The sequence below is a fragment of the Colius striatus genome, chromosome Z (genome assembly GCF_028858725.1).
Source record: "Colius striatus isolate bColStr4 chromosome Z, bColStr4.1.hap1, whole genome shotgun sequence".
NCBI classification, from domain to species: Eukaryota; Metazoa; Chordata; class Aves; order Coliiformes; family Coliidae; genus Colius; species Colius striatus.
The window spans coordinates 88247050-88274171 of record NC_084790.1 but is presented as its reverse complement, the minus strand read 5'-3'; the positions used below and the strand labels follow the sequence as shown (position 1 = coordinate 88274171).

General features: G+C 46.4%; 1 protein-coding gene across 1 annotated transcript in view; it reads left to right on the top strand.

Annotated features, from left to right (window-relative positions):
- Nucleotides 1-27122, top strand: part of ATP8B1 (ATPase phospholipid transporting 8B1) — a 52404-nt gene that overhangs the window by 14649 nt on the left and 10633 nt on the right. The window contains exons 2-20 of the mRNA XM_062018258.1: nt 7520-7712; nt 11206-11303; nt 12491-12604; nt 13107-13205; nt 13311-13372; nt 13824-13896; nt 13992-14062; nt 15317-15399; nt 18415-18573; nt 18728-18816; nt 19814-20004; nt 21138-21346; nt 22085-22128; nt 22275-22431; nt 23574-23762; nt 24488-24600; nt 25080-25244; nt 25591-25702; nt 26794-26869. Of these exons, the coding sequence (XP_061874242.1) occupies nt 7532-7712; nt 11206-11303; nt 12491-12604; nt 13107-13205; nt 13311-13372; nt 13824-13896; nt 13992-14062; nt 15317-15399; nt 18415-18573; nt 18728-18816; nt 19814-20004; nt 21138-21346; nt 22085-22128; nt 22275-22431; nt 23574-23762; nt 24488-24600; nt 25080-25244; nt 25591-25702; nt 26794-26869 (2285 nt within the window). The 5' untranslated portion in view covers nt 7520-7531. The remainder of the gene's footprint in view (nt 1-7519; nt 7713-11205; nt 11304-12490; nt 12605-13106; nt 13206-13310; nt 13373-13823; nt 13897-13991; nt 14063-15316; nt 15400-18414; nt 18574-18727; nt 18817-19813; nt 20005-21137; nt 21347-22084; nt 22129-22274; nt 22432-23573; nt 23763-24487; nt 24601-25079; nt 25245-25590; nt 25703-26793; nt 26870-27122) is intronic.

Genomic DNA, 27122 nt, shown 5'->3' with positions numbered 1-27122 from the left:
AGCAGAGTTTAGTCCTCTGCTTAGATTTGCTCTTAGGCTTCTCTTGAGAGGTGCCCAAGACAGACTTTGTCCAGGGGTATGCTGAGGCAGGCAGAAAGCTTGTTTGCATTTACCTGGTTTTTGCTTTGTTTGGGGATTTTCAGGTGTTTTTTCATGTGGGTGAGGGGTTCTTTGTTTGGTTGGGGCTTTTGTTTAAATATGTAGTACTGGCTCTTGGAATGTTTCTAGAGTGAAAAGACATGAGACAAATGTCAAATACCTGAGGGTCACCCTTTTAGTTTGTTTTCTTACTGCATAGTTAAATGTCTGGATGTAGCTTTTTTGGTCCTATTTTAACTCCAGGTACCTACAGCAGTGTGGAAAGCTCTCTCTGAGCTTGTTTTTGTACTGTTTGAGTTTGTTTTATGTCTCTTATGTAAAATATTGATGTTGGTACATCCTAAAGCAGCAGTCCACTGCGGGGTTTGGGAAGTTGCTGTCCAGGGCACTGCGTTTTGGACAGCAGGGCCAGGGAGGTTCTGCTCCCCGTCTGCTCTGCCACATCTGCTGAGGCCTCATCTGGAGTCCTGTGTCCAGTTGTGGGCTCCCCAGCTGCAGAGGGACAGAGAACTGCTGCAGAGAGGCCAGTGCAGGGCCAGCAAGATGCTCAGGGCACTGGAGCATCTTCCTTGTGAGGAAAGGCTGCGGGACCTGGGGCTGTTCAGTCTGGAGGAGACTGAGGGGGAGCTCAGTAATAGTTACAAATATCTCACTGGTGGGTGTCAGGAGGTTGGGGCAGCACTTGTGTCTATGGTATCTAGCAGCAGGACAAGGAGTGATGGGATGAAGCTGCAACACAAACAGTTCCATTTGAACATAAGGACAAACTGTGTCAGTGTTTGAGTGAGGGAGCCCTGGCCCAGGCTGCCCAGGGAGGGTGTGGAGGCTCCTTCCTTGGAGGGCTTCAAGACCCACCTGGACACGTTCCTGTGTGACCTGATCTAGGTGACCCTGCTTCTGCAGGGGGTTGGACTGGGTGATCTCTAAAGATCCCTTTCAACCCCACCATGCTGTGAGCGTGTGAACATGTCAGGCTGTTGTACAGAGCAGCATGTCAAGGAGGCAACAGCAAGTTCTAAGCTGTGCACGTGTTGTGAAGGGAGTGATGTGTGACAGGTATGTGTTAAGCTTGCTCTGCTTCATATCCCTATGCTTTTATATCCACAACACATGCAAATAACAAACCATAGTACCATTTTTATTCTTTGCTTCTCATATGCCCTGTTCTGGATGGATCTGTAACTAGGTTATAGGGTCACTTTGAGTCACCATCAGATTTATGGCATTAAAGTTACACTCCATGTGACCCCCAAGTTCTTGGGGCAGTGTCATATACAGCAGCTTTCCAGAGGAGCATTTAGAGTCAGATTATTTGGTTGTTCTTTGCAGCCTTGACTGGCAGTAAATGCCTTTCTGTTTTTTTGAAGTGGGGTTTAAGTTTTCACAATTAGCTGGCGCTTGCCCTGAGGCACGAGCAGAAACAAAACCCTGTGACCAAAGCACTGTGGAATTTGCACCTGAGTTTTCAGCCCTTTTACTAAGTCAACTCAGGCAGGTATAATTGAACTTGTACTTAATACTGTTTTCCTTTACCTCCTCATACATCAGACGTACTGTTGGACCTGCTTCATTTTCTAAGATAAGGAGACTGTTAGCCTGGTTTATGCCTGGCATGCCTGAGCTGACCATGGCCACTAAGGCAGCTGCAGTGCAAGCTGTCCCTGCTCTCAGGCTGGCTGCTGCTCGTGGGGGTTACTCCCTCTGGCTGCTGACCTGTTGGACAAACCTCTTGATTTCTTCTAGTGCTTTTTCTAGGCTGACGTTTTGGTTAGCATAAGTGTTTCTGGTTTTGTGACTTACCGAAAAGGAGTGAAAAGCCCTGTCTCCAAGCCAGGAGACAGAAAATAAGGACCAAAGGACCAACATCCAAGTGTTCTCCAAGTATTTTACCAGCATCATACAACAGCTATGTTGTTCTGCCTCAGGCCTTCACACAACTGTTTCCACAGGCACCAGAAGCTCTCTTTGTAAATTCTGGCAGCTAAATTGGAAGCTAATTCAGGATTTAGGATTAGGATTTAGGGCAGTTGCTTGTGTATAACACTGGTGGGATGGCACTTGCTGGCCTGGAAGATGCGTAGCTCGTTCCCAGGGCAGGGGGTCCCTCGGGGTTTAACCGTGTAGCTGGCATTCCACACGGTCAGGCAGATCCTGCTTTGTGACATGCTCATCCTGCCTCTGAGAGGAACCATGCAGCTTTTCTTGTGCTGGAATCTGTTGTCATTATTTTTCTTTCTCACTGCCTATGTTCAAATGTCACTAATGATTATCTGAATCTAAGCTTGGTGTGAGAGGTGATGCCTTTGGGGAAGTTTCTGTTCATCTGTAGCTCTTCTCTCATTAGTCCATTTACTGCAAAATCTTTAAAGTAGTGTTAATTTCTGGTTACACTGTAGTGAAACAGGAAAAGCAGGTGAGGTCTCTGTTTGAAACGGTTTTATCATCAGCTCCACCAAACCAAACCCTTTTTCTGCCTTCTGTGAAAGACCATTTTGTAAGCAATTGTTAATTCAGCTCAAGCCTGAACACAAGCAATGCATACCAGCATAAGGAATGGTCTGTCTGTCCTCTGAGAGCAGATCCTTTTAAGAAAGGACACTTGCTTTGATTTCAACATTGTTCATAAATACACAGAGTTGTTATGGTTGGAAAAGACCTTTAAGATCATGGGGTCCAACGCCTCACCTCACAGTGCCAGGCCCATCACTGCATTACCCCACATCCCTCAGCACCTCATCTGTGTGTCTTTTGAACACCTCCAGGTTTGGAGACTCCTCCACCTCCCTGGGCAGCCCGTTCCAATGCATAATAACCTTAAGCTTAATGATGAAGCTTAATGCTTAATACTGCTTCTCCTGTATGGTACAGTCTTTTTAGCTTTGTTTTGGGGGTATTTTTTTGGTTGATTACAGTGGAAAAGGCTGCCCAGGGAGGGTGTGGAGGCTCCTTCCTTGGAGGGTTTCAAGACCCACCTGGACACGTTCCTGTGTGACCTGATCTAGGTGGGAGCTGCCTCTGCAGGGGGTTGGACTGGATGATCTCTAAAGGTCCCTTCCAACCCCACCATGCTGTGATTCTATGATTTCAATCATAGTGTCTTTTTTTTCTCCTCAGAATGGTGACCACTGCAAAAATCAGTAGCAGCTGCCTCCCTTCCTGCCATACTTATTCCACCTTTGGTTTCCATAGTGCCCATCCCACACACAGGAGCTGGTGGATGTGTGCTCTCCTCCTCTGTCTCCTACTGCCTCGGTATTTGTTGGCATCCCTGCTGCTCCGAGCTGTCAGTTCCTCCCGTCTCCTCTTTCACTCCGTGATCACTCTCCACCTTCCTCTGAACTTCTGACATCGCTTTGACGTCCCAGCTCACCCTTTTCATGCAGACCAGGTGTCAAGAAACTTAACTCTAAACCAATTTGTCACCCTGTCACCGGAGGACTCCTTTGCCATCGGCCCCACAACAGCTCCCTGCTCTCTTCCAGCTGCAGCTGCCTCTCTGCAGTCTGCTGGCCAGCCCTGGGCTCCTGCGCTGGCTCACGCTGGTGCACAGCCCACCCCAGGCGTTGGACCACCAGCCCCTCAGCTGCTGCTGGTCCCCAAGGGTGGGCGGTGGTGCTTCCCAGGAGGCTCTGCTGCCCGCTGGAGGTGTTGGCAGTGAGAGCTTTGGGTGCAGGGACTGTGCCCTCTGTGTTTTGTGGAACGGGGTTAGTAAATGCTGCCTGGAATCGCTGAGGTGTGTGTGATTTGAAACGGTGGACAGGGTTGTGCTGCCTGCAGGGTAACAGTTAACGAGATCTCCTCTATTAGCAGGGTTTTCCAGTTGGCAGTTTAGCTCCTGGAGGAGGTAAAATGAATACAATTAATTTGAACTCCCCCCCCCCCCCCCCCCCAGCAATGAGCCATTGCACTGCTGTTCCCAGCCAGCATCACAAGCTGCTCCTGTTTGTATTTCAGGTGTTCCCATTAGCTATGCATCTATAACACAAAACAATTGCAACGTGTTTTTTGACATCTCATCTAACCCTTGGCATGATTAATTCATTGATCCATTAATCAGTTAATAAGATTAAATGTTAACAGACAACAGGCTGAATCTCTGTGTGCTGGGGGTATGAGTTTATTTTATATGCCTTAGAGATTCAAAGACCTGGCAGTGTTTTTGAGTTTAAGGACTGTATGTGTAAGGGTCTCCAGTGCTTCCCCAACAGTGGTGCCCACATAAGGTGTTAGCAGGGCAGAGTCCTTGGCTACTGTAGGGCTCCTGCCAAAGAGGAGCACTTGAGGAGTTTGTGATGTCCTGCTCTAAAGGGACTTTATCTGACATTCAGACAATATGGGGTTGAAAACATAAGGAATTTCTTCTGCCTGGACAGACATTCAGTGCAAAGAAAATCTAAATGTCTGTGAACCTCAGAGTAGGCACAAGATTGAAGGGTCTGACCCTGGCTTGCTTGCAGAGCTAAGGTGTTGCTGGCTTAGAGCAGGATTGTCCACACCCCGGTTTGCACAGAAAAAATGGACAGAGTTGGTATTGGAGTTGGCTCTGAGTATTGCTCAGGATTGTTAGAGGCAAAGCTAATGCCTGATCCAGCAGTGTCTGCCTGGCTTGCTGAGGGAATGACACCTTAATGCGACCTGGAGACCTCTGAGCCCTGACGTCTGGGTCTTGCACCCGCTGCCTGCGTGAAAATGTTCTAATGTCCAATCTAAACCTCCCCTGAAGTGACTTGAACCCAGTTCCTATTGTTCTGTCATTCATTACTGGAGAGAAGAGGCTGACCTCCACCTCACTACCTTCAGGTGGTCACAGAGAGGGCTCATGTCTCCTCTCAGCCTCCTCCAGGCTGAACATCCCCAGCTCCTTCAGCTGCTCCTCATAAGACTCGTGCTCTAGACCTTTCACCAGCTTTGTTGCCCATCTCTGGACACGCTCCAGCACCTCAATATCCTTCTGATAACTTTTTGGTTCAGGTTTCTGGTTAATACTCTTAATGCCTTTTATGTGAGATTTTGTGGGGATGGGGTGGTAGGTGAGAAAGAGCAAAAGGGGTAAAACGATGAGAAATAAGCCAAGATATCACAGTGAGGTATTCAGGTGCCTGAGTTTGAGCTTGACTCTCCTGCACCTTCAGGTGAATTAACTCCAAGGCTATTGAGGTAAACAAATCATCTTCTCACAGAAGTTTCGGGTTCCACATCTGTGTTAGTGACTAGCTGTCACATTCCCGACCCATGGTGCCAGTGAGCAGCCTCCAGCAGCTTCAGTGGGTCTTGGGAGAAGTTGTTTTCATTGCTATTAAATCAAACGGTGTGTTCATGGGATAGCAGGTGGTTTTGGTTTATTTTGCCTCGAAACATTAGCGCTGTGTGCTGGGTGAGCACTGCAGTGCTGTGGCTCCTGGGTGCTGCACGCCTCGGGCTCCCAGCCAACAGCCCTGTCACTTGAGCAGCATATTAAGTGCTCATGTAAAATTTACCTCTCTCTTATAAGAGATATTAGGGAGGGCAAAACAATTCGGCTTTGTGAAAGTAGAATTGGCTTCTGGTAGGGTTTGGTGTCAGCCCCAATGATTGCTGGTTTTGTTAGCAACAGCATAGGGGGTGTAGGGTGGCACTGGCCTTGCTTCACAACACCAGGCTCTCTTGGCAAGACAGGTCAGCAGAGGGGTACCTGATAGCTACCTGCTGTGCACAGTGTGGCGCTTGCCTTCAGCCAGCCTTTACCTTGACTTTGTTTGGAAGTTGCCAGAGAGCAGCAAGACTGGGGCTGCTTCTCATGGGAAAGCAAGTAGAGGGGGATGTCAGAGCTCACAGGAGAAGAGAGGCAGACTCCAAGACAGCAGCCAGCTCCAACCAGAGCCCAGGCCATAAGGCAGTGCCACGGTGGTCCTGCATGTCCTGGGTTGATCCTGGGAGTTCATGTGTAGTTCAGGGTTAGGATCAAGTCTAGTGATGGCCAGAAAGGTCGAGAGTGTGTGAGGCAGGTCTGGACATGGCTGCAGCTCAGCTGGACACCAGCCCTCCTCCAGTGCAACTCAGACAGGGCTTACTGGCTAAGACTGAGTCTGTCTCCTGATGCACTGGGGGCACTGGGGCAAGGCTGGTTGGGGCCAGAGAAGCTCACTGATGCCTTCAGGGTCCTGTCAGAAATGGCTGAGGTGATGGAACCCCCACATCTGCTCACAGGTTTACATTTCCCTACAGTTCTCTAATTTTCTGACAGCTGTTGTGGTGCCTGGGCTGCAGAGACAGGCCAGGACCCGTGTGCAAGTGTTGATGTGCAGAACAACTGCAAGTGACTTGGCTTCAGTAGAACAAGTGTGGGTATTGCATGGTTAGAAATGGACAGGATGCACCCCTCAGAATGGCCTGAAACCGTGTGCTAGGTCAGTTCTTGAAATGCCAGGACACCCTGCAAGGTGACTAACTGGCCAAATGTAGATGGCCACAACCGAGGAGTCATGCAAGTGGTTATTTGTAGGTGTTGGAGAGGAGTTGCACACAAGTGGGTGTTGTTTGCAAGCAGTTAATGGGATGCTATCTGTTGCAGCAGATAGCTTAAGCTGTAGAAATCATCTTGGTGATCTGCAAGTGCTGGAGGAGGCTGGGATCCTGTATGGTGCATCTTGCTTCTGTCTGAGATCAGCCCACTGCAGCAGCCCAGGTCGCAACAATGTCGGGAGCTTTTCAAAAGCTGTAATTCAAGTAACCTTTCTGGAAAGTGGAGGTCCCACTTTGGGAGCTGATGTGCTAGTTCTCAAGGGTTGCAGAGCACGTGTGCTTTCAGAAATGCTTCAGGCAGAGGTATGCACACACACCCCCCCCACAGCCTCAACCAACTGGTCTCGTGTGTTGAACCACAAGTAAGCTACACACTCCCTTGGGCGTCTGGACACCGAGATGTGTGATCTTGCAATGACAAACACTGACGTTGAGCCTGTGGGGAGGGGAGAGGAAGCGAGGGCTGGGATGGGTGAGACCTGGATGGAGGAGCAGCTGCACCACCTGAACTCTCGATGGCACGGCCCATGCCTGGCCCCACCGTGGCCAAGGGGCCTTCAGCTCCTGTGGCTCCACAGGGGAGGATGTGATGGCCACTGCAGCCAGGTGTTTGTGGGCTCCCTAATTCCTGCTGCCCACTCGGGGCGTGCTGCTCCGTGAGCACAGGGTGTTCCTTCGCCTGTTGTGCGAGCACGTGTAATTACGTGTAGCAGAATGGTAATGAAGGGTTTCCTGTGACAGTAGCTGCCTCGTGACTTTGGTCAGTGCTTGGAAACCAGCCCTGTGTTCTACACTCTTCCAGGGAAACTGGTTTCACGTGTGGGTTTTGGTGACCAGCATCAACAGAGTAAGGTTACGGAGATGTGTCTTCCAGCACGGGCTGGGCTAACTCTTTTTAACTCCTATGAAATGCTCACAGGGCGCTAGCAGCATGATCTCAGAAAGGGATTCAGAGACCACCTTCGATGAGGATTCCCAGCCTAATGATGAGGTGATGCCATACAGTGACGATGAGACAGAGGACGAGCTGGACAGTCGGCAGCCTGCGGTCGAGCCAGGACAAAACCGAATCAACAGAGAAACCGAGCAGAGCCGAGAGCTGCCCAAGAAAGGTAACATGTCAGGAGCTTGGTTTGGGTAGCAGATGATCCTGAACACAGGGGCTGAGCTGTGCACGGATCCATTTGGCTTTTGTACTGACTCTCAGGTGGGGTTTGGAATGGCTAATCTGCATCTGTGGGGGAGTAATTGGTGGCAGTTCAGCTTAACAGGTGCCAGAATGAGAATCAGCTTCATTCCAATCTGCAGCCAGGGAGTTCTGTGCCACTCTTCTGTAAAGCTAATGATCTGCACAGTGACCTCATCTTAATTAAGGCAGGCCCTAGATGTACATGGCCTGTGGTCCGGGAGCTGCTGGAGCAGACCTTCAGATACTTGTCCCCCCGGTCATCCGGAAACTTGAACCAGCACCAGGCTGTGTTTAGTCAGTTGCTTTGTGTCTGTTTCTGCTTTCTAAGTCATCTGCAGGCGAGGTTTCAGCATCAGTGCTAACGCTGTAGCCTCGTGGTTTTCTTTATTTGCAGTAGTTTCAAAGTCACAGAAAGGTGAAGTGAGGGGGACTTCAAAGCAACCTGTCAGGTGCCGTCCGTGTGCTGCTGCCAGCCCAAGAACAGGAGCAGGACCAATGTCTCTGTCATGTTTTCAGCCTCTGTCCAAGGAAAGTCTCTAGCTCCCCTAAAGACCTTTTTTTTTCCCAGTGTTGCAATGTGAGTACTTTTTATTTAACCAGGGCCTGTTTAGTATAAATAGATTTCTTCCTGTTTGTGTGGCAATAGGGAACAGTTGATGGTCTCTCATTTTATAACCACTTGTGTTTTCAAATAACCACTCATTATGTGTTTAGTTTTGTGTGGTTTTGTGATGGCTGAGGTAACACAGTCCACAGGAGAAGCACAGTTTCCTTAGCCTCTCATAATCTGTCACGTTTTCTTGAGTTCTCATCGTGACTGTTCCTCTTTCCCCCTGCGCCCTCCTCCTGTTTTTATTCCAGGCACATCATCTCTTAGACACAGCACACCAGCAGCCACAAGTTTGCTTTGTGGCCTAGTATAAGCACCAGAAAAAGAAAAGAGAGAGAAACTAAACTACAGCAGGACCTCCTACACCTTCAGTTTCTTTTCAGAGGTGTACTGTGCCTTTTCCCTTATCCTGGTGAACAGGAGAGAATCTGAAAGCAGGGAGAGGAGGTTTGATTCTGCCCTCCAAAGGGCCCATAGCTCTTGCAGGTTCAGTGTAACCACAGCGCTCTGCTGTCTGTACAGTTACTCAAGTTAGTATCCAAAGTATAGACTAGAGCTTTAGATGTAGCAGAGTTCCTTGGAACTCTGAGCTCGGGCAAAAGCTGCAAGGAGGTGGGATGTTAGAGGCTTGGTGGGCCAGTACTCCAATCATGGAGCTTGTAAGCAGCTGTCAAACTTGGTCAGATTTTCTTTTTCCTCTTTAGACCCTTTGGGTTTTCTCTCTGTCTGTCTAAATCCTCTTTGTCTGCTTTTCCTGGTCAATAGGGGGTTTTCTGGCATAGCTGGAGTTTGTAGAATCTGCTGACTGGTTGGGTATCTGGTTATATTCAGGTGGTGCTACAACAGCATCATCCCTTTGGCTTCTCATTTTTCCTTTCAGCAGAGAAGTTTTTCTCTTTATGTTCACTTAAAGAGGATGAATTACCAATGCAGCTTCCTAAATATTAAGTGTTAAGGTAACATTTAAGCAGCTTAAATTTCCCAAAGCCTCCTACCTGCAGGCTTTATTTAAGACCTAATTTGCCACTTTTCCATCTGGGCTGCTAAGGCTTTATCAACACAACGAGGTTTCTGTGAAGAAGTGTTCTTGTAGACACATTTACAATATTCATCAGTCCTGCCATCAATAACTTTCTCAGTCCATGCACTTCAATAGATGCTTCTCTTCTTTTAAACCAAAACCAGCCCCTACAGGACTGTTTTTTCCTAAGCTTTATGTAAGGCAGCTAAAACCCCATGACCCACAGCACTTGTGTGTACACCCTGACCAGGATGCACAGGCGTTATCTTCACCACCTGCCGTCTGTTCTCCTGGATGCAGTCTTAAATGCAGGTGCTCCATCTCCTCAGCTGCAACCAACATGCTGGAAATGGAGGTTGCACAGTCCCAGTGAGGATCCTGGATACATCAAAAGAGAGTTGGGTGGATTGAAAAAAAGGGCTTTGCGTCTGGATTTGAATCTGAGTCAAGCCTTAGCAGAGGAGGCTTCCTTACAGTGGCTCATTGAACTGCCCAGGAGCAGAGCACCTTCAGAGGTGCTTCCCGAGGTCCTTGCAGCCAGGGTCAGTACCATCCTCACCCAGTGCCTCTGTCTCCAGCAGTTTCACCCCATCCCTGCTCTGCAGCGCTGATCCCAGGACACCAAGGAGACCTCCCATTAACAATACTGTGGGATGGAGAAAAGAGGGAGGTACTTGGCTGATGAGTCAGGAAACCTGGATTTCAAAATACCCTCTGCCTCATCCTTCCCAGGCAGGCAAAGCACTCCCATGAGCTGGCTTGAAAACATGCAGATTGAGTTCAGCTGGGAGTTTCTTTGATGTGGGCAGGGCCTGAACTTGTGCATGTGGGTAGCAGGAGTAATGGGGCTATCCCTGGTGCAGGCTTGAGGGCATGAAAGGAATCTGAAGTATCTTGGAGGGAAAAAAGTAGCCTTTGAAAGAATGGGCATGGAAGATAACTTACCTGTAGATGTTCTGGCAGTAAATAGTGGTCAGCCAAAAGCTCTGTGTGTCCTGGGTGAACCACATTAAAGATGGACTTTGTAGGATTTAGATTAATGATAGAGACTTCATTGTAGAGAGGGATGGCTCGTTAGCAAATCCTCTACAAACATTTTCCTTAGGGAGGCTGTGTGTCAAGTCAGGTTTTAAATGCTAAACAGGGAAAGTGACAGAAGGATGCAAGGTGGCTCAGCTGCCTGGGGAGCAGGGCCAAAACTTCAGAAGGCGGTGCCAGACATCACTTGCTCCGTTTGGGTACATTTTACCCAAAAATACAACTAATATTCCTGAGTCTTCAAACAAGAAAAGAGGTGGCTGAAGAAATAAAATGAGAAATGTTACTTTTTCCAATGGCTGCAAAGGAAAACCATTGCACAGAATGGTCACGTGAAGTGGTTGTTTTCGTAAGCTGAGTGGACTTTTTCCCTTCTAGGAAGACCAGGAAACCCTGTTTTGGGTGCCCAGCGGTTTGTGGGTGTGAAATAAGCAAACCAAAATAAGGGAAAGCGGCACAAATAAATATTGTTCTAATAAGTCTGCAGTTCCTCACAGAACTTCCAAGTGGTTAATCACCCCTCCTTCATACCTCAGTCATTTTAATTCTCTACGGAAACAGGTATCCTGTAAACTTCTTGAAACCCCTTTTCTTTAGACAACTTACTAAAAAGCAGGTACCAGCCTTGTTGCAGCTGGAAGTACTTTTAAAAGGATGGCCTTTGAGGGAAAACCTGAAACTGGCAGGTTGGGTTCCCTCGTGTCATAAACACTCTGTTGACCCATGTTGTTGCCTTGTCTCTTCCAGACTGCAGCTGGCAAGTTAAAGCTAACGACGGGCGCTTCTACGAGCAGCCTCAGTTTAAGAGAACCATATTTCTCTGCTTCAAAAAAAGCAAATATGCAGTAAGTCCTCTTTATCTCAGTTATGTGCTAACAGTACTTGCCAGGCTGAGTACTTTCTTAATCTCACTAAGGTCTTTCCAACCCCTGCTCATTAGCTTAGAAGCCACAATTAACACTTCCTTGGGATTTCCATCAGAGGTGTGGAAGTACAATTTGCTTTGTGTTTGTGAATGCAAAATCCAAGACTTGTTTAAGGTGAGATAGAGAGTTAGAAGCCAGCTGTCCTCAGTCCAAATTCCTCCTGTTATCTGCTCCGCTGTGACTGTTGCAAACTGTCCACGTAGGCTGTCATCTCTCATAAGAAGTCTCAGTGTAACATTAAGCAATATCCTGATTAAGCTAGACTGGGACAGTCTTAAAAACAGATGTTTGGGAATGTCCAAACATTTAAACAATGCTGTTCTAAATCCACCTAATTATTATAAAGGAGGCATTTTAATCTCCTGTATGAAGGTGAAAGGTTGGGTTTGCTGTTGGGTTTTGTTTTTTCCTGTTCCTAATTTTTTCACTTCTAAAATAATCCAAGCTATGGTGCTTGTAGTGACAGAGTCAGAGAGAGTCAGAGACAGTGACAGAGGCCTGAGCTGTGGGATTACACCTGGATTGTCTGGCTTCATGTGGAGGCTCCTTTCTGGGGAGGTTTCCAAAGCCACCTGGACACGTTCCTGTGTGACCTGATCTAGGTGGGAGCTGCTTCTGCAGGGGGTTTGGACTGGATGAGCTCCAAAGGTCCCTTCCAACAGCCACCATGCTGTGATTCTATGTGTTGGCTCCTGTGGTTGCTGGTTCCCTGGTCCTTGCTGAGATACCTGCCTTGCCAACTCAAAGCAGCTTGTGTTATCTCGTGCATGAATATGAACATTTGCTATTAAAACTTCTACAGCTGGAGCTATTCAACACCTTCATGCTTGGACTAGGTAGGGGCCGGCACTCCTGAGAGTTAACCTTTGCTGCATCTGACCTTGTCTGTCCTGAAGTGAAAGGTTCAGTCTGAGGTGCTTTTTGGGTGTAACAGTCCTTTTTGCCCTATTTCATTGGGGTGGTGACCCACTTTAAACTCTCGAGGAAAGGAACAACTCTTAAGAAAGTTCATAGGAAAGACTTCACTAATCAAATATTAACTCATTGCACATTTGTAATGTAAGAGGAATCTGCTGCTGTGAACAATGTTGGGTTTTCTTCAACAGGGAAATGCAATTAAGACATACAAGTACAACCCTGTCACTTTCTTACCGCTGAATCTGTTTGAGCAGTTTAAAAGAGCAGCCAACTTCTATTTCCTCATTCTTCTAATTTTACAGGTAAGAACAACAGGGAAAATGCTCTGAAGTGAACCTGAGGCACTAAGATACTGAGCTGAGTGATACTTCTGTCACAACTCTGTGCTGTCCTGTCAGGAACTGGCAGGGTCCTTTGTAAGGAACGGGATCTGCACAGAAACTGCTAACAGGAATCTGGAAAAGCCCAGGCTAGCTTTGCATTAGGTAGGGTGAGCCAGCTGCAGGGTTCATGAATTTCATGGGGAAAGATGTTTCTTTCACTGCCTGAAACACGATGCCCTTAAGTTCTGCTTCTGAATCAGAAGCTCAAACAGGGAACATGAGCAACCATAGTTGTTGAAGAGAAGCCACTGCTGAGGTAGGGCAGCACGGTCAGACTCTCCTCCAAGGGGTTTTATTTGTCATCACGACCTGACACGATGTTTTCTTAGCTTTCTTTGTTATGCTGTAGTCACAGAATCACTGTTAAGATCGAGCCTGATGTATGATCCTGTGCTGAACAGATTTTATTCATCTCTTATAGTCGATTCCTCAAATAACTACCCTGCATTGGTACACAACACTGATGCCCTTGCTTGTGGTGCTGGGAATAACTGCAGTCAAAGACCTACTGGATGACATTGTAAGAAACATGTTCTGTTAATATTAAAAGTAAAAGCCAGCAGTGTTGTTATGTCTTTAGTTGTGATAGGCAGTGGGGAGTACATTCTCTGCTCCTGGTTTTCAGGCTCGTCACAGGATGGACAATGAAGTTAATAACAGGACCTGTGAGGTCATCAGGGATGGAAGGTTTGTGCTGTTCCCTTCCTGGCTCCATAAGTAATGTTTATTCTCTTGTTAGAAAGTTTCATCACAGACTTTAAACTGTATATAATAAAGTTCAGCTGTTTATTCTCTGCTGTTCCACATGTCTGTGTGAAAACAGAAATGGAAGGGGGGAGGGTGAAATTGCCCCAAAGAGTAATTTAAACTTAATTCTGTGGCACTAAACTTGTGAAAAGTGCAACTTCTTTGGAGAGGAGGGCAGAAATTCGTGTATAGGTGAAGAGGGAAGAGAGGAGGTAAGTTGACTTTGAAGTGACAAATTGACCACAACTAAATTGCAGTTTCCAAGAAGAAAACACACACCTTACCCAGATGGGATGTGTTCATGCTGAGAGAAGTGCAGTATTTCAAGATTTGTAGAGTGCATAGTGTTCTAGATTAAGTAGTAATAATTATTGAACTATCTTAATATTAGGTTCAAAATCACAAAATGGAAAGATATTAAAGTTGGTGATGTCATTCGTCTGAAGAAAAATACTTTCGTTCCTGTAAGTGCTTTGGATACATTTGTTTCATGTTTCTACAGAGTTCTGTAGAGTCTTGACTTGGATTTATTTGATGCTCGGTCTGTTTGTTTTTCTAGGCAGATATTTTGCTGCTATCCAGCTCAGAACCAAACAGTCTCTGCTATGTAGAGACAGCTGAACTAGATGGGTAAGGCTCAAATAAGGGTTTATCGAGTTTGGTTTTGACTTACTGGTAAAAGGGCAAGAAGTGTGTATTTGAGATGCTACTTGTCACTTTGTGTATTTGAGATGCTACTTGTCACTTGCTAAGACACACCTGGAAAACTCTGTCCAGTTCTGATTCCCATACTTCAGGGATCATGAACATTTGGTGAGGGTCCACTGGAGGGCCACATAGACGTTTGGAGTGTTGGAGAACATGACCTACAAATAAAGGGTGAAGGACTTGGCTTTATTCAGCCTGGAGAAGAGATGGATGGTTTAATCAATCTCCCAGTGTCTCAAAGATGGTTACAGAGGAGACACTCTCTTCACAAGGGTGCACATCGACAGGACAAGCAGCAATGGATAAAGAAGCTCCAGAGGAGGCATTCTGCCTTTAAGAACAATTACGCTCATATAGTTTTTACCATTGGAATATGTTGCCTAGAGACGTGGTGGAGTTTCTCACACTGGAAACAGTCAAGGCTTGTCTTGACAGGGCCCTGGATTACTTCACCCAGCATCCTGCTTCCAACAGGAGGGTGGGCTGTTGATTGCCAGAGCTCTCTTCCTACCTGGACTTTGGTGCGATTTTAAACTTCTCTGTTCCCTGTCAGTGGAAAACCAAAAATAGGTCGTTTTTCTGTGAATGATTTGTACAGAAGCTGCTTAGAACAAATCTTACTGTCTTGTCATGTTGCTCTGTAAATGTTGCAGTTCACATTGTCAGAAGAGCTAGTGCTGGGCTGTTTTAGAGGTGCCCACGCCTCACCTAACAGGGTGCAGTGTTCGTTTGTCAGAAGGCACAGTGTATCCCTCACTCACCCCATAGTAATCACAACAACAGTGACTGGTAACATCATGCAAAACAAGGATCTGTTTGTGTTGCAAAAGGTTTGTTCTTTATTGGAGCTTTTAACAGCACCAGTTGTTGCATGCTGCTTTCAAATAACTGCTGCTAGTAAAGCCGTGGCTCTGGGAAGCTTCAGTTACCTACAGTGGTGAGATGAGATAAAGGAGCAGGATTTCAGCCATGAAGAAGATCAGCCAGTGTGGGAACCAGTCACATAGCTCACGAGTGCTTCATATCCATGCAGGTGCAGGGCTTTGCCTTTGCTTACAAGTAGGAGGTTGGTGCCCGTGACCTAGTGATTTGCTTCATTTGATTTTGCTCAAATTCCTCTCCTGTATCCACGTTTTTAATGAAATTACCTTTTCATCTTTTTTTTTTTTGCCTTAGTGAGACCAACTTAAAATTCAAAATGGCCCTTGAGGTGACACACAGGTACCTTCAGGAGGAAAGTGCCATGGCAGACTTCAACGGTTCGTACAGTTGTGTTCCTAAGGCTGTTCAGATGTTGCTTCAGCAGTTTGCTGGACAAGTAAATAAAGCATGGATGGGGATGGAAGCGTGAGCAGTGGGGCTTGTGGTTCTGCAGCTGGTGTCTGCCTGGCTTGTGTCACAAGGCAGCCTAAGCAAGGTGCACAAAGGAGGCTGTGCTACAAAAATAGATGTAAAACACACAGTCTGTCTGAAGATGAGACCTTTGCCATCAACGAGCAGAGATGGTGGAGCTCTTTATCAGTGTTCACTTGCCTTTTTTCTTTGGAATGTCTGGGTCTGAAAAATACCTTCTGTTGTCCTTTTCCTGTCTATTGTTATGATGCAGCTGCTTTCTGTGCATGATGTGGAAACCTGAAGGGCAGCAATCCCTTCTCTCACTGAGATCTGACCCAGGGTTTTCTCTCAAGCTGAACTTTTTCAGCAGTCCTGAAATACCTTTGAAAATAAAAGAATAAAACAGGAAAAGAAAAAAGACTCAGAACAGCGTGACATGGGGAAGAAAGCAGAGAGGGGCTGTTCCTGGTTTTCTGCAGTGTGGGAACTGAGGGACATGTAGTGAAGCAGCCAACTGACAGATTTAAACTCAACAGCAGGGAGATGCTTTTTCACACTGTACTTAGTTAAGCTAAAATTCAGTTTGCCAAAGGATGCTGTGGATTTAAAAAGCTGATGCTTTCAAAGAACGTGTCCTGAGCACATGTTTCTGGACAGAGAGGCTGCTCACAAAGACATCATCTCAGGCCCAGGAGATATACTGTCTGCAACTTGCTTTGAGACTGTGAAAGCATCTCAGTGGCCTGTGTCTGCAGTTAAACTCATCCTTGCATACCCACCAGTGTAGATTAGAGACAAGGCTCAGGAAGAGAGACAGCAGCATTTTGGCCTGAATCTGCTGTTCTGGGCAGCTCTAGCAATTGGCAGTTAATGCTGACATGTGCATTAATTTATTCCTGACACACAGTTTTGGTAATGGTGACTGCAGCATCAGCCAAAGTTGAAGATGAGCTGAATTTTTGGCATGGAAATACAAATATATAGTGTCAAGTGCCAGTCATAAAGTAGGCAGTGGGAACTGAATCACAGAAGCACAGAATGGTAGGTTTGGAAGGGGCCTTCATCACCCAGCCCAACCCCCTGCAGAAGCAGCTCCCACCTAGATCAGGTCACACAGGAACGTGTCCAGGTGGGTCTTGAAGCCCTCCAAGGAAGGAGCCTCCACACCCTCCCTGGGCAGCCTGGGCCAGGGCTCCCTCACTCAAACACTGACACAGTTTGTCCTGATGTTTCAATGCAACTGTTTGTGTTCCAGCTTCATCCCATCACCCCTTGTCCTGTCACTGGAGACAACAGAAAAAAAGTGCTGCCCCAACCTCCTGACACCCACCAGTGAGATATTTGTCAATATTACTGAGCTCCCCCCTCAGTCTCCTCCAGACTGAACAGCCCCAGGTCCTGCAGCCTTTCCTCACAAGGAAGATGCTCCAGTGCCCTGAGCATCTTGCTGGCCCTGCACTGGCCTCTCTGCAGCAGTTCCCTGTCCCTCTGCAGCTGGGGAGCCCACAACTGGACACAGGACTCCAGATGAGGCCTCAGCAGATGTGGCAGAGCAGAGGGGGAGCAGAACCTCCCTGGCCCTGCTGCCCACACTCTGCTGGATGCCCCCAGGCTGCCGTTGGCTTCTTGCCCACGAGGGCACGTTGCTGCTCATGGGCAGTTTATTATCAGCCAGCACTGCCAGCTCTGTCTCTGCAGAGCTGCTCTCCAGCAGGTCACCCCCAGCCTGGCCTGGCCCAGGGGGTTGTTCCTCCCCAGCTGCAGGACTCTGCCGTTGTCCTTGTTGAACCTCAGCAGGTTCCTCTGTGCCCAACTCTCAGCCTGCCCAGCTCTCACTGAATGGCAGCACAGCCTCTGGTGCATCAGCCAGTGCTCCCAGTTTGGCAAGTCCTAACATTCAGAGGATTATGTCACTTCAGCCATAATACTGTGCTGTTGGTGTGGTGCAGTGATGCACAGTGGCATGGTGTAGCTTTAGCCACGTGTTTGTCTTCCCCTGGTGGGATCATGGCTCATCAGGCTTCAGTGGCAGGATGAACAGAGCACTACAGTCCTGCAAGAGTGTGAGATCCAGAGACACGTGTGTTCTGGTAGGCAGGCACTTGTTAGAATCTGAGACATATTAAAAGAAAAGATGAACAGAGGGTGGCCTCATCTGGAGTCCTGTGTCCAGTTGTGGGCTCCCCAGCTGCAGAGGGACAGGGAACTGCTGCAGAGAGGCCAGTGCAGGGCCAGCAAGATGCTCAGGGCACTGGAGCATCTTCCTTGTGAGGAAAGGCTGCGGGACCTGGGGCTGTTCAGTCTGGAGGAGACTGAGGGGGGAGCTCAGTAATAGTTACAAATATCTCACTGGTGGGTGTCAGGAGGTTGGGGCAGCACTTTTTTTCTGTTGTATCCAGTGACAGGACAAGGGGTGATGGGATGAAGCTGGAACACAAAGAGTTCAATTGAAACATCAGGACAAACTGTTTGAGTGTTTGAGTGAGGGAGCCCTGGCCCAGGCTGCCCAGGGAGGGTGTGGAGGCTCCTTCCTTGGAGGGCTTCAAGACCCACCTGGACACGTTCCTGTGTGACCTGATCTAGGTGGGAGCTGCTTCTGCAGGGGGTTGGGCTGGATGAGCTCTAAAGGTCCCTTCCAACCCCACTATTGTGTGATTCTATGACTCTGAATGCTGTGTGTGCTTGTCTTTGTGCAGAAATGGATTCTTTTTGCTGTGTCACTACAGAGAGCAAAGTGCCACCCCTAAGGTGCCACATTTAGAACATCAGCAATACAGCTCTGAATACTTGTACACTCTGAATTTCAAAGGGATTCCTAATTGAGAACACTCATTCTGTTTCAATTTGTGTGAAGTAAAAGTGCTTCTGTGGTGGGTACAAACCAATGTGTTTATATGTAACTGTTGTGTATTAAACATTCTGTGCTCCAACTCTTTTAGGTCTAATTGAGTGTGAAGAACCCAATAACCGCCTGGATAAGTTTACAGGAGCATTATTCTGGAGGAACATGAGTTATTCCCTGGATGCTGATAAGGTTTTATTACGTGGTTGTAAAATCAGGAACACAGACTTCTGCCATGGATTGGTCATTTTTGCAGGTATTGACGAACAAGTGTAGTATTTACTGACTAAAAGCCTGTCCTTATCTTACAAATGTGGAATGTGGTTTATGTTCCAGTTCTGTAGCATGGTAACACCAGCACTTGTCTGTGTGTTGCATCTTTCCTTCTTGTTTTTTTCCTTTGTTTTTAGGTGCTGATACAAAGATAATGAAAAACAGTGGAAAGACGAGATTTAAAAGGACCAAAATTGACTCCCTGATGAATTACATGGTTTATACTGTAAGCAATCTTGTTTAAAAGTCAATTGTTTAAATTCATTGTAAAGTGAAAAGAGTGAATGCAAATTTAGGAAACTTTCTTGTGATGTAATAAGTACATTTCCACCTTTTTTTGACCTGATGATTTGGGATGAAATGGGAGAGAATTAAGAGAGATGAAGCACTGTCCCAGGCTGCCCAGGGCAGTAGTGGAGTCCCCATCCCTCAGGGTTTTTAAAGACACATAGATGAGGTGTTGAGGGCCATGGGTTAGTGGTGGCTGAGGCAGGGTGAGATGAGGTGTTGTCCTGATGAGCTTAAAGGTCTTTTCCAACTGCTATGATTTTGTGATTCTAAGGATCTACAAAGGTGCCTTGTTGATGTTGGAATCTGCAGCCCTAAGCTGCGGGTGCAGGGCAGCCTATGTGATGCTGGAAAATGCTTCAGTCCCAGGGCTGAGGTGCCTCTGCTTGTCTGCACTAAGTTGTTGCGTAGAGACCTGAGGACCCTTTGTCCATTCAGCCTGCAGGGTTGCACACCCATGGGTCTGGTCCTTGGCCATCTCCCATGGGCTGTGTGTGAGAGGAATACCTGCTGTCCTGCAACCTGCACTCCACACCAAGTGTGATTCCCTGGGGTGGGGAAAGAGCAGAGAGGAGCTGTGCTGTTGGCTTGGCAGGGCTGCAGTCCTACCCTGCTCCGGCACGTCTGTGTACCCTGTCCACTGCCTGCTGGGAGAAGCGAGGTGATGCTCAGGGAATAGGCTAAAAGCACTACCCAGGCTATCTGAAGAGACTGTTATGTGGGAAGGCTTTGCTGTCCTCCTTGCTCAGGAATATGTGTAACAGTCTGTTTTTAACACGGAGATTTGGGATATAAGTCACAGAATCTCAAAGGCTTGGAGGGGACCTCCAAAGATCATCCAGGGCAACCCCCCTACCACAGCAGTGGGTTTCGAATGTCTCCAGAGTCAAGGAAATGTTTCAGAAGTGTAACAGGCCTCTCCATGTACACTGTAGATCATTGTTGTCCTCATCCTGCTGTCAGCTGGCCTTGCCATTGGACACACTTACTGGGAGCAGCAGATTGGCAACTCGTCTTGGTACCTGTACGACGGACAAGACAGCAGTCCTTCATACCGTGGCTTTCTTAACTTCTGGGGATATTTAATTGTGCTGAACACCATGGTTCCCATTTCCCTTTATGTGAGGTAGGTACATACTTTGGCCATTTGGCTGAGCTGGGAATAGAGTTGAACGTGGTTTTGTCCTCTGGGGGAAGAGCTTACGATTGCATAAGCTGCATGGTGAAAGACTCCAGCTCAGAGCTGCAACGGCTTTAGAAAGATTAAGTGTGTGATTCTTCAGTGAAACAGATTTTCCCTGCTAGCTCAGTGCCTTCAGGACCACTGCACTAACTGTGGTGAGAGGCACAAGGGAGAGGGGACATGAGTTAGGCCAGTAAGAAGTGCAGCAGAAGGTGCAGCTGACCCTTTCGGATGTTCCAGGGGAGTCAGCTCTCTCCCTGTGACAAGGGGCACCACCAACAAACCCTCCCACTTCCTGGAGGGAGGACTGGCAGGTTCATGGTGAGTGGATTTAATCTCCTGTTGTTGGTAAGAAATGCAGCCTCACCACAGATGAGAGTGTGTATCAACTGTCTCCCCGACAGGACATGGAGACACTCACCCTCTTCACTGAGGTTTTACAAGGAAATGGTCTGGGTTGCTCTCATACAAAGTCATCACTGGAGGGTCTTTGACTCAGAGTTTAAAGATATCAGACTCTCCTTACAGTCTCGAGCATATCTGCTCGAAGGGAAAAGTTATCCCAAGCAATGATCTCTGACAAAACTGGACCCTTGGTCCTGCTGGTGTTTAACTGTCGGTGTAGTTCTGTGGTCACGGTGTGCGAAGGAAACTGGTTGGGGAAAAAACCCCTAAAATGGAAAAAGCGTATTTTCCAGATGTATTCCTCAAAAGAGAGGCCTGACTGCTCCATGAGGTACGAATAACCTTGCCATTGACAAGCCTCCAGAGCCCTGGTTTTCCCCAAACTGTACTCTGTAAAGTTCTATTCCCAAGGAGAGTTTCTGTGTGTAAGGGAGCAGCACCGTGGGTACTCCAGGCTTGCTGTGGCCACGGAGGCTTTCCCTGTGCCGCTGTGGCAAGTGTGCTCTGTAACATGCTGGTAGATACACGTGCTTTGACTTAAGCTCCTGGGGTGTCTGAGCAATTTGAGTCGCAGAGAACAGTCGGTGTCCCCTGGATCTTGCAGTGTGTCACCATTTTGAGATGTGAGGTGCATCAGGGAGTGAGAGAGTGTTTGTTTTTGTTTCACGTAGCGTTGAAGTGATTCGCTGGGGCCAAAGCTATTTTATAAACTGGGACCTGCAAATGTATTACCCTGAGAAGGACACGGCAGCAAAGGCCAGAACCACCACGCTGAATGAGCAGCTGGGGCAGATCCGATACATCTTCTCGGACAAGACAGGGACTCTCACCCAGAACATCATGACGTTTAAGAAGTGTTGCATAAATGGCCAAAGATATGGTAAGTCTGTGCCAGGCTGCTGAGGGCTGCAGTGGGAACTCTGGCTAGCACAGGAGCTCAGGTTTGTGGCAGGGGCAGAGGCCAGACCCTGCACCAGCCTCTCACCAGCCTCTACAGAGGAGTAGGAATGTTAATGCTGGTTTGAATGTGAGTCATTTTAGTTTCAGCTGGACTTCCACAGTTTATCTCTGGCATTGAGTAAAGCTCTAGTGAAACCAAGTGGTGGGAAAACCCCAACAATTTTGCCCTTTAAAAAGCAGAAACCAATGGACTCAAGTGGAAACTTCCCAGCAGAAAAGTCAGAAGTGGGTGATTTACAGTGTTTCACTTTCAGTAGAAACACTTCAGTGTTCTGAACACGCAGCACTTGTGCCCCGAAACTACTGTGAGGTTATTTGGCATAACCAAGGATGCAGTGCTAACACCATGTGGCTTGTAAACATCCTGCCTCTGAGGAGACATGGGTTTTTTTTGATGGTGAAAGCTGTGTTAAGCCAACAGGGATGTTTTACGACAAATCCAACGCATGCCTTGTTGGGTTTTGCCTTGGGTTTGCTGTGGTGTCACTGGTATACAAAGGCTCTGTGGCTGTGAGTGATTGTGCTTTTCTAGAAACCTGAGCTGTTCTGGTGCAGTATGTAGATATATATTTATTCTCTGTGGTTTTTTACTATGTGAATGAGTCATAAAAACATTGTTTCAGCCTGTCCCTTCTAACTGGCGCTGCTTGTGTTGCAGGAGACTGCCGGGATGCAGCAGGGCAGCTTCAGAGCCACCGACAGGTAGGTGGGTCTGACCTGATGCTGACGTCCCCACTGTCTGTAGAGCAGGGAACCTTCCCTTGCTGAAGTGTGGAGACAGGCAGGTAGGCACAAAGCAAATGCACATGAGACAACTCCAGCCCTCTCTTCTTGTGCTTTCTAAACAGCAAGTGGATTTCAGCTGGAACATGTACGCAGATGGAAAGTTCTCATTCTATGATCACTATCTGATAGAGCAAATAAGGTCTGGAAAGGAGACAGAAATACAGAAGTTCTTTTTCCTGCTTGCCATTTGCCACACAGTCATGGTTGACACTTCTGATGGTGAGTATGTGTATTGGTTTGTTTCGTTCTCCCTTGTGTAAGGGTAAAGAATAGTTTGAATTCAGTTGCAGGAGGGAGAGGTCCAAAGCTATTGCTGATCCTGCAGGCGAGGAGGAGTGTTAGGTTGCTCCTTTAAATTAAACAAAAGCAAGAGCCGATGCTGTTCCCTGTGCTGACCCTTTATGGAAGGAGGACTGTATTTATGACAGCTACAGTTGTGGCAAACGTGCATCTTGAATAACACCAGCTTTAGAAAGGTAGGGGAACAGTTTAGACAGAAGCAGCTAGACAGGGGACTTGTGTTTTCGTGTTACAGGTTGTCCCTCTGTTCAAACACATCTGTACACACATCTCAAAAGCATAGATGTCAAAATGATCATGACATTAGTATCACCTCTGGTTGCACATACCTATGTGTAAGCATTAACACATTTGGAAGCTTGTTTCCACTGTGGAAAAAGAAGTGTTTTCAGTGTGAGGGTTTTGAGCTCTTACTCCTAGACTCACAGCCCCACAGATGTACACAAGTCATGTGTGTCTGTCCTAAAGGCATTGGCAGCAAATAAACATGAATAGCAAAAAGCACGGCACAAAATTAATTCAGCTATTGAAGAATTCACAAATGTGAAAATAAGGTTAGAAGATTCAAAACACTGAGAGTTAATGCTGGCTTACTCCCACCCCGGTGATGTCAGCGAAACCAGCAGCCTCCTGTACTTTCTCACTCTTCCTAGTAGTGTTTCTGGGGCTGCTTCTGCTACCTTGTATTGGTGTCTGTAGACAAGGAATTTGTCTTTTGGAGCTTCCTTTGAAAATTCTTAAATGAATGTATTGAGAAATTAAGATATTTAAGTTATGTTTGTTTTGAGACAGAGAAGTTACAGCTCTTGCATTTAATAGCTGAAGGGAAGAGGGTTCAGTGACTCATCCCATTTGGAACATACATGTAATAAGAAGGAGAGGGAGTCCTGTGTGCCTCTCCTCTGCATGCACTGAAGCAGCAGCTTAGATCCCACTTTAGAAAGGGAAAGGGCTTTGCATGTCCAGCTCTCAATCACTCTAAAGAGCAGGTGTGAATTTTTTAGCTGTAGTGCTCAGACACATCCTGGCTTTCTCTTCTCTTCACTGTCTCCATTGTACAGGTCAGCTCCACTACCAAGCAGCTTCTCCAGATGAAGGGGCCCTGGTTACAGCAGCCAGAAACTTTGGCTATGTTTTCCTTTCAAGAACACAAAATACTATCACTATAAGTGAAATGGGGATTGAAAGAACATACGATGTCCTTGCTATCTTGGATTTCAACAGTGACAGAAAACGGATGTCTGTCATTGGTAAGCTGATTACAACCAGCCCTTACAGAAGAGGTCACTTGCATTCCATAGCTGAAAAAGTTCTTGCAGAGAAACTCGAAGTCAGGGATCATGGCTGTGTAACACACAGTCTTGTGATAGATTTTAATCCACATAGCTCTAGGTAGCAAAAGAGAGGCTTTGGAATTGGGTGCAGATGTGTCCACTAGAGAGCCCTGGTGTTCAGATGTGGCCCCTGTTGAAGACAGGCTTAGGGTCCCTTTAGTAGAAGCCTGAAGAAATGCTGCAGAGGTGATTTACTTCACTTTTTCCAAAGCCAACAAGTTGCATGTTCTGGCCATTGGAATGCTAGACATACAGAGTGAGAAATGAATGCCTCTAGTTTTGATTTTAACTGTCCTTAAAGAAGACAATCTCGGATCAGTTAGGGATCTGTTGCTTTTAAGGCTATAATTGTGGTGCATCACATCTCAGTGTATGTCTCTGCCCAGCTCCTATGGCCAAGTGAGATGTTTATACTGTGTATTATGAAAAACATAATCCCTGGAGTTTAAATACTCTCTCCTCTCATGAAAGAAAAGGAAATGCACTTGTGAACTGAGTTACTTAAATGCTGTTAGAGATGAAGAAGCAGGCATATGAACTTGTAGTTTTGGTACTTAACAGCAGCAGACTAAAAAATCTAATCTGAACCTGTTCCTATGCACTCTAACATTTATTCCCACGTCTCATCTCTTACTCCACAGTGAGAGAATCAGATGGACATGTCAGGCTGTATTGTAAAGGGGCTGATACAGTAATTTATGAACGGTTGCATGCAAGGAATCCAAAGAGAGAAGCTACAGAAGAAGCACTGGATGTATGTTTGTGTTTTATATGGTCTTTTACAATGAAAAACTGTTGCATTTCTGACTATGGTGTAACTAATTTCCCTTTCCTAAGCTATTAAAACAAATGCAGGCCTGTAATTGGTTCTACAAGTTGTCCCAAATCTGAGAAGAAATGAAAGCAATGTAGGTCTTCATGTGTGTTCTTGAAAACACATTCATTGCTGTCTCATGAGAAGGGAAATTTTGTCTGCTTGCCTTTTTTCTAGTTGCCAGTATTCCAGATGAGGGCTCTCTGTACTATTTGTCACCTGTTCAGTCGTTCAGCTCAGTTTGCCTTCTTCAGCTGCAATTTAGGTTTTAGTGTGTCTGAAATACCCAGGACTAGCTGCACAGCTGGATTTGCTGTGTCAGACTCACCAAATGCTTGTGGTCTTACCTCTAATGCTTGGATTGCAAATGAAGAGTTTTGTTTTGTGGATGTGGTGGTTCTTTTTACACTGTTTTTCAGGTTTTTGCAAGTGAAACTCTCAGGACACTCTGCCTGTGCTACAGAGACATTAGTCACGATGAATTCGAAGCATGGAATAAAAAGTTCATGGAGGCTAGTGTAGCTACAACTAGTCGTGATGAAGCTCTGGACAAAGTGTATGAGGAAATAGAAAATAACTTGATTGTAAGTCAAGCTTCAGCTTTTTCATGTTCTTTTATTCTTATGTAAGAAGAAACTGACAGTTTTGAAAGTAAGTGATCCTTGTTTATTAGGACATTTTGACTGAGGTCTTTGCAGTGTTTTGTTGGCTTCAGATCCACGCCAAATGTTAAGAGTTTAATAGGATGAAGGGAAATGTGTTTTACTGTGGCCACTTCTATAAGCAAGAGTTTGTCTTTACTGAATTCTTAGCCAGAGCTGTGCCTTGGCTTAAAGAGGTATCCAAAATAGTTTCATTCTCTGCTGAAAAGGCATCTGCTTTCTATACATGTTTATCCTACTAAATACCTGTTCTTCAAATGAAATCCAGCTGCTTGGTGCAACGGCTATTGAAGACAAACTACAGGATGGAGTTCCAGAAACCATTTCCAGACTCTCAAAAGCAGACATTAAAATCTGGGTGCTTACTGGCGACAAAAAAGGTGAGTTTGCTCACAGCCAGAGAGCTTGTAAAAACAGAGTAGATGGCAAACCGGGGCAAACGTAGGCTGGGAGTAAAATGCCTGTTTCTACAAGAGCTCAGTGTGAAAATCCATTTCACAGTTTCTACAATGTGCAGAACTTCATGCCAGCTGTTCCCAGGCCGGAGTTCCTGGATGGGCTTCCATGTGTCTTTTGTTCCTTTAACAAATTAGCCTAGATAACTAATTGACTGACTGTCTCCTATATGAAAATAACCAGCTATTGCTTTTTGCAGTGCAAAGCAAACGCAGGACAAGTAGGTTTTAACACCAGACTTGCTTTGCTCTGAGAGCAGGTACCAAAACTTGCCTTTTTACAGTGAAAATTAATACCCACAAGTGCTGCTGACAGAGACTGATTAGCTTTTCTTTTGGGAGCTGCTAGTCTGTACTCCAGCAATGCATCTTGTTAAGTCAGTTCAAAACAGGGCATTACATTTGTGAGGAAGAATGACTGTGCTGCAACCTGGATGGATGTGCAGCCACAGCAGCATCTCTCTGACGCTGGCAAGTGCTTTGGTTCAAGGGATCTGGAGTGAGGACTGGGCAGGATGATGTGGAATACCCCGTGGTTGACTATTGCAATGCTTTTGCTGTAATGGCTCTCTGGAAACAGCATCTCCACCATCAATTTAAGTAGGGTGTGGAAGATCTTTGTTCCACAAATTGACTGATAGGCTTTTCCAGGTCATTAACGGTTTTTTGTGTCCAAGACATCTTGTAACAATACATTTCACCACAATAATGTATATTTCATAGGAAATGATGCATAGGAGATAGGATTCTCAGTTGATATGAACTCCCTCACCCACTGTGCCTTCATGGCCACACTGTTGTATGCAAACAACAAACTACCATTCCCCCAGCTGCTCTGGGCTACCTATGATTTTTTTCCCCCTATTCATCTGCACTGTGTTAAAAAGGCACTTCTCTCACTGAAACATAGCTTCAGAATTTACTTCAGAGGACTTCAGGTAGCCCTGGCTGCTCCCAGCAGTTGCTCAGGAGAGAACTTCAGGTCAACACTTTCCTCTCTTGCTTTTTTATTGTAGAGACTGCTGAAAATATTGGATTTTCTTGTGAACTCTTAACAGATGAAACAACAATCTGCTATGGAGAAGATACCAGGCAAGTGAAGTTTTCTTTTGTTTGAATTAAAAGTGTTTCATGTTTGAAATGAGCTCAGTGGTAACATTGGTTTATCCCACAGTGCGTCTTCACTGTCTGAACAATACATCTTGGCAGTTGTTCAGCTGTATGTTGTCTGTGTCTCTGCAGTTTACAGAGTAACTTGCAACTTCAACTTGTAACTTTGCAAGGCAGCCTCTTAATTATGGGTGAAAGTTGTGGTATTTCATTTGGAGGAGCTTATGTGTTCTTG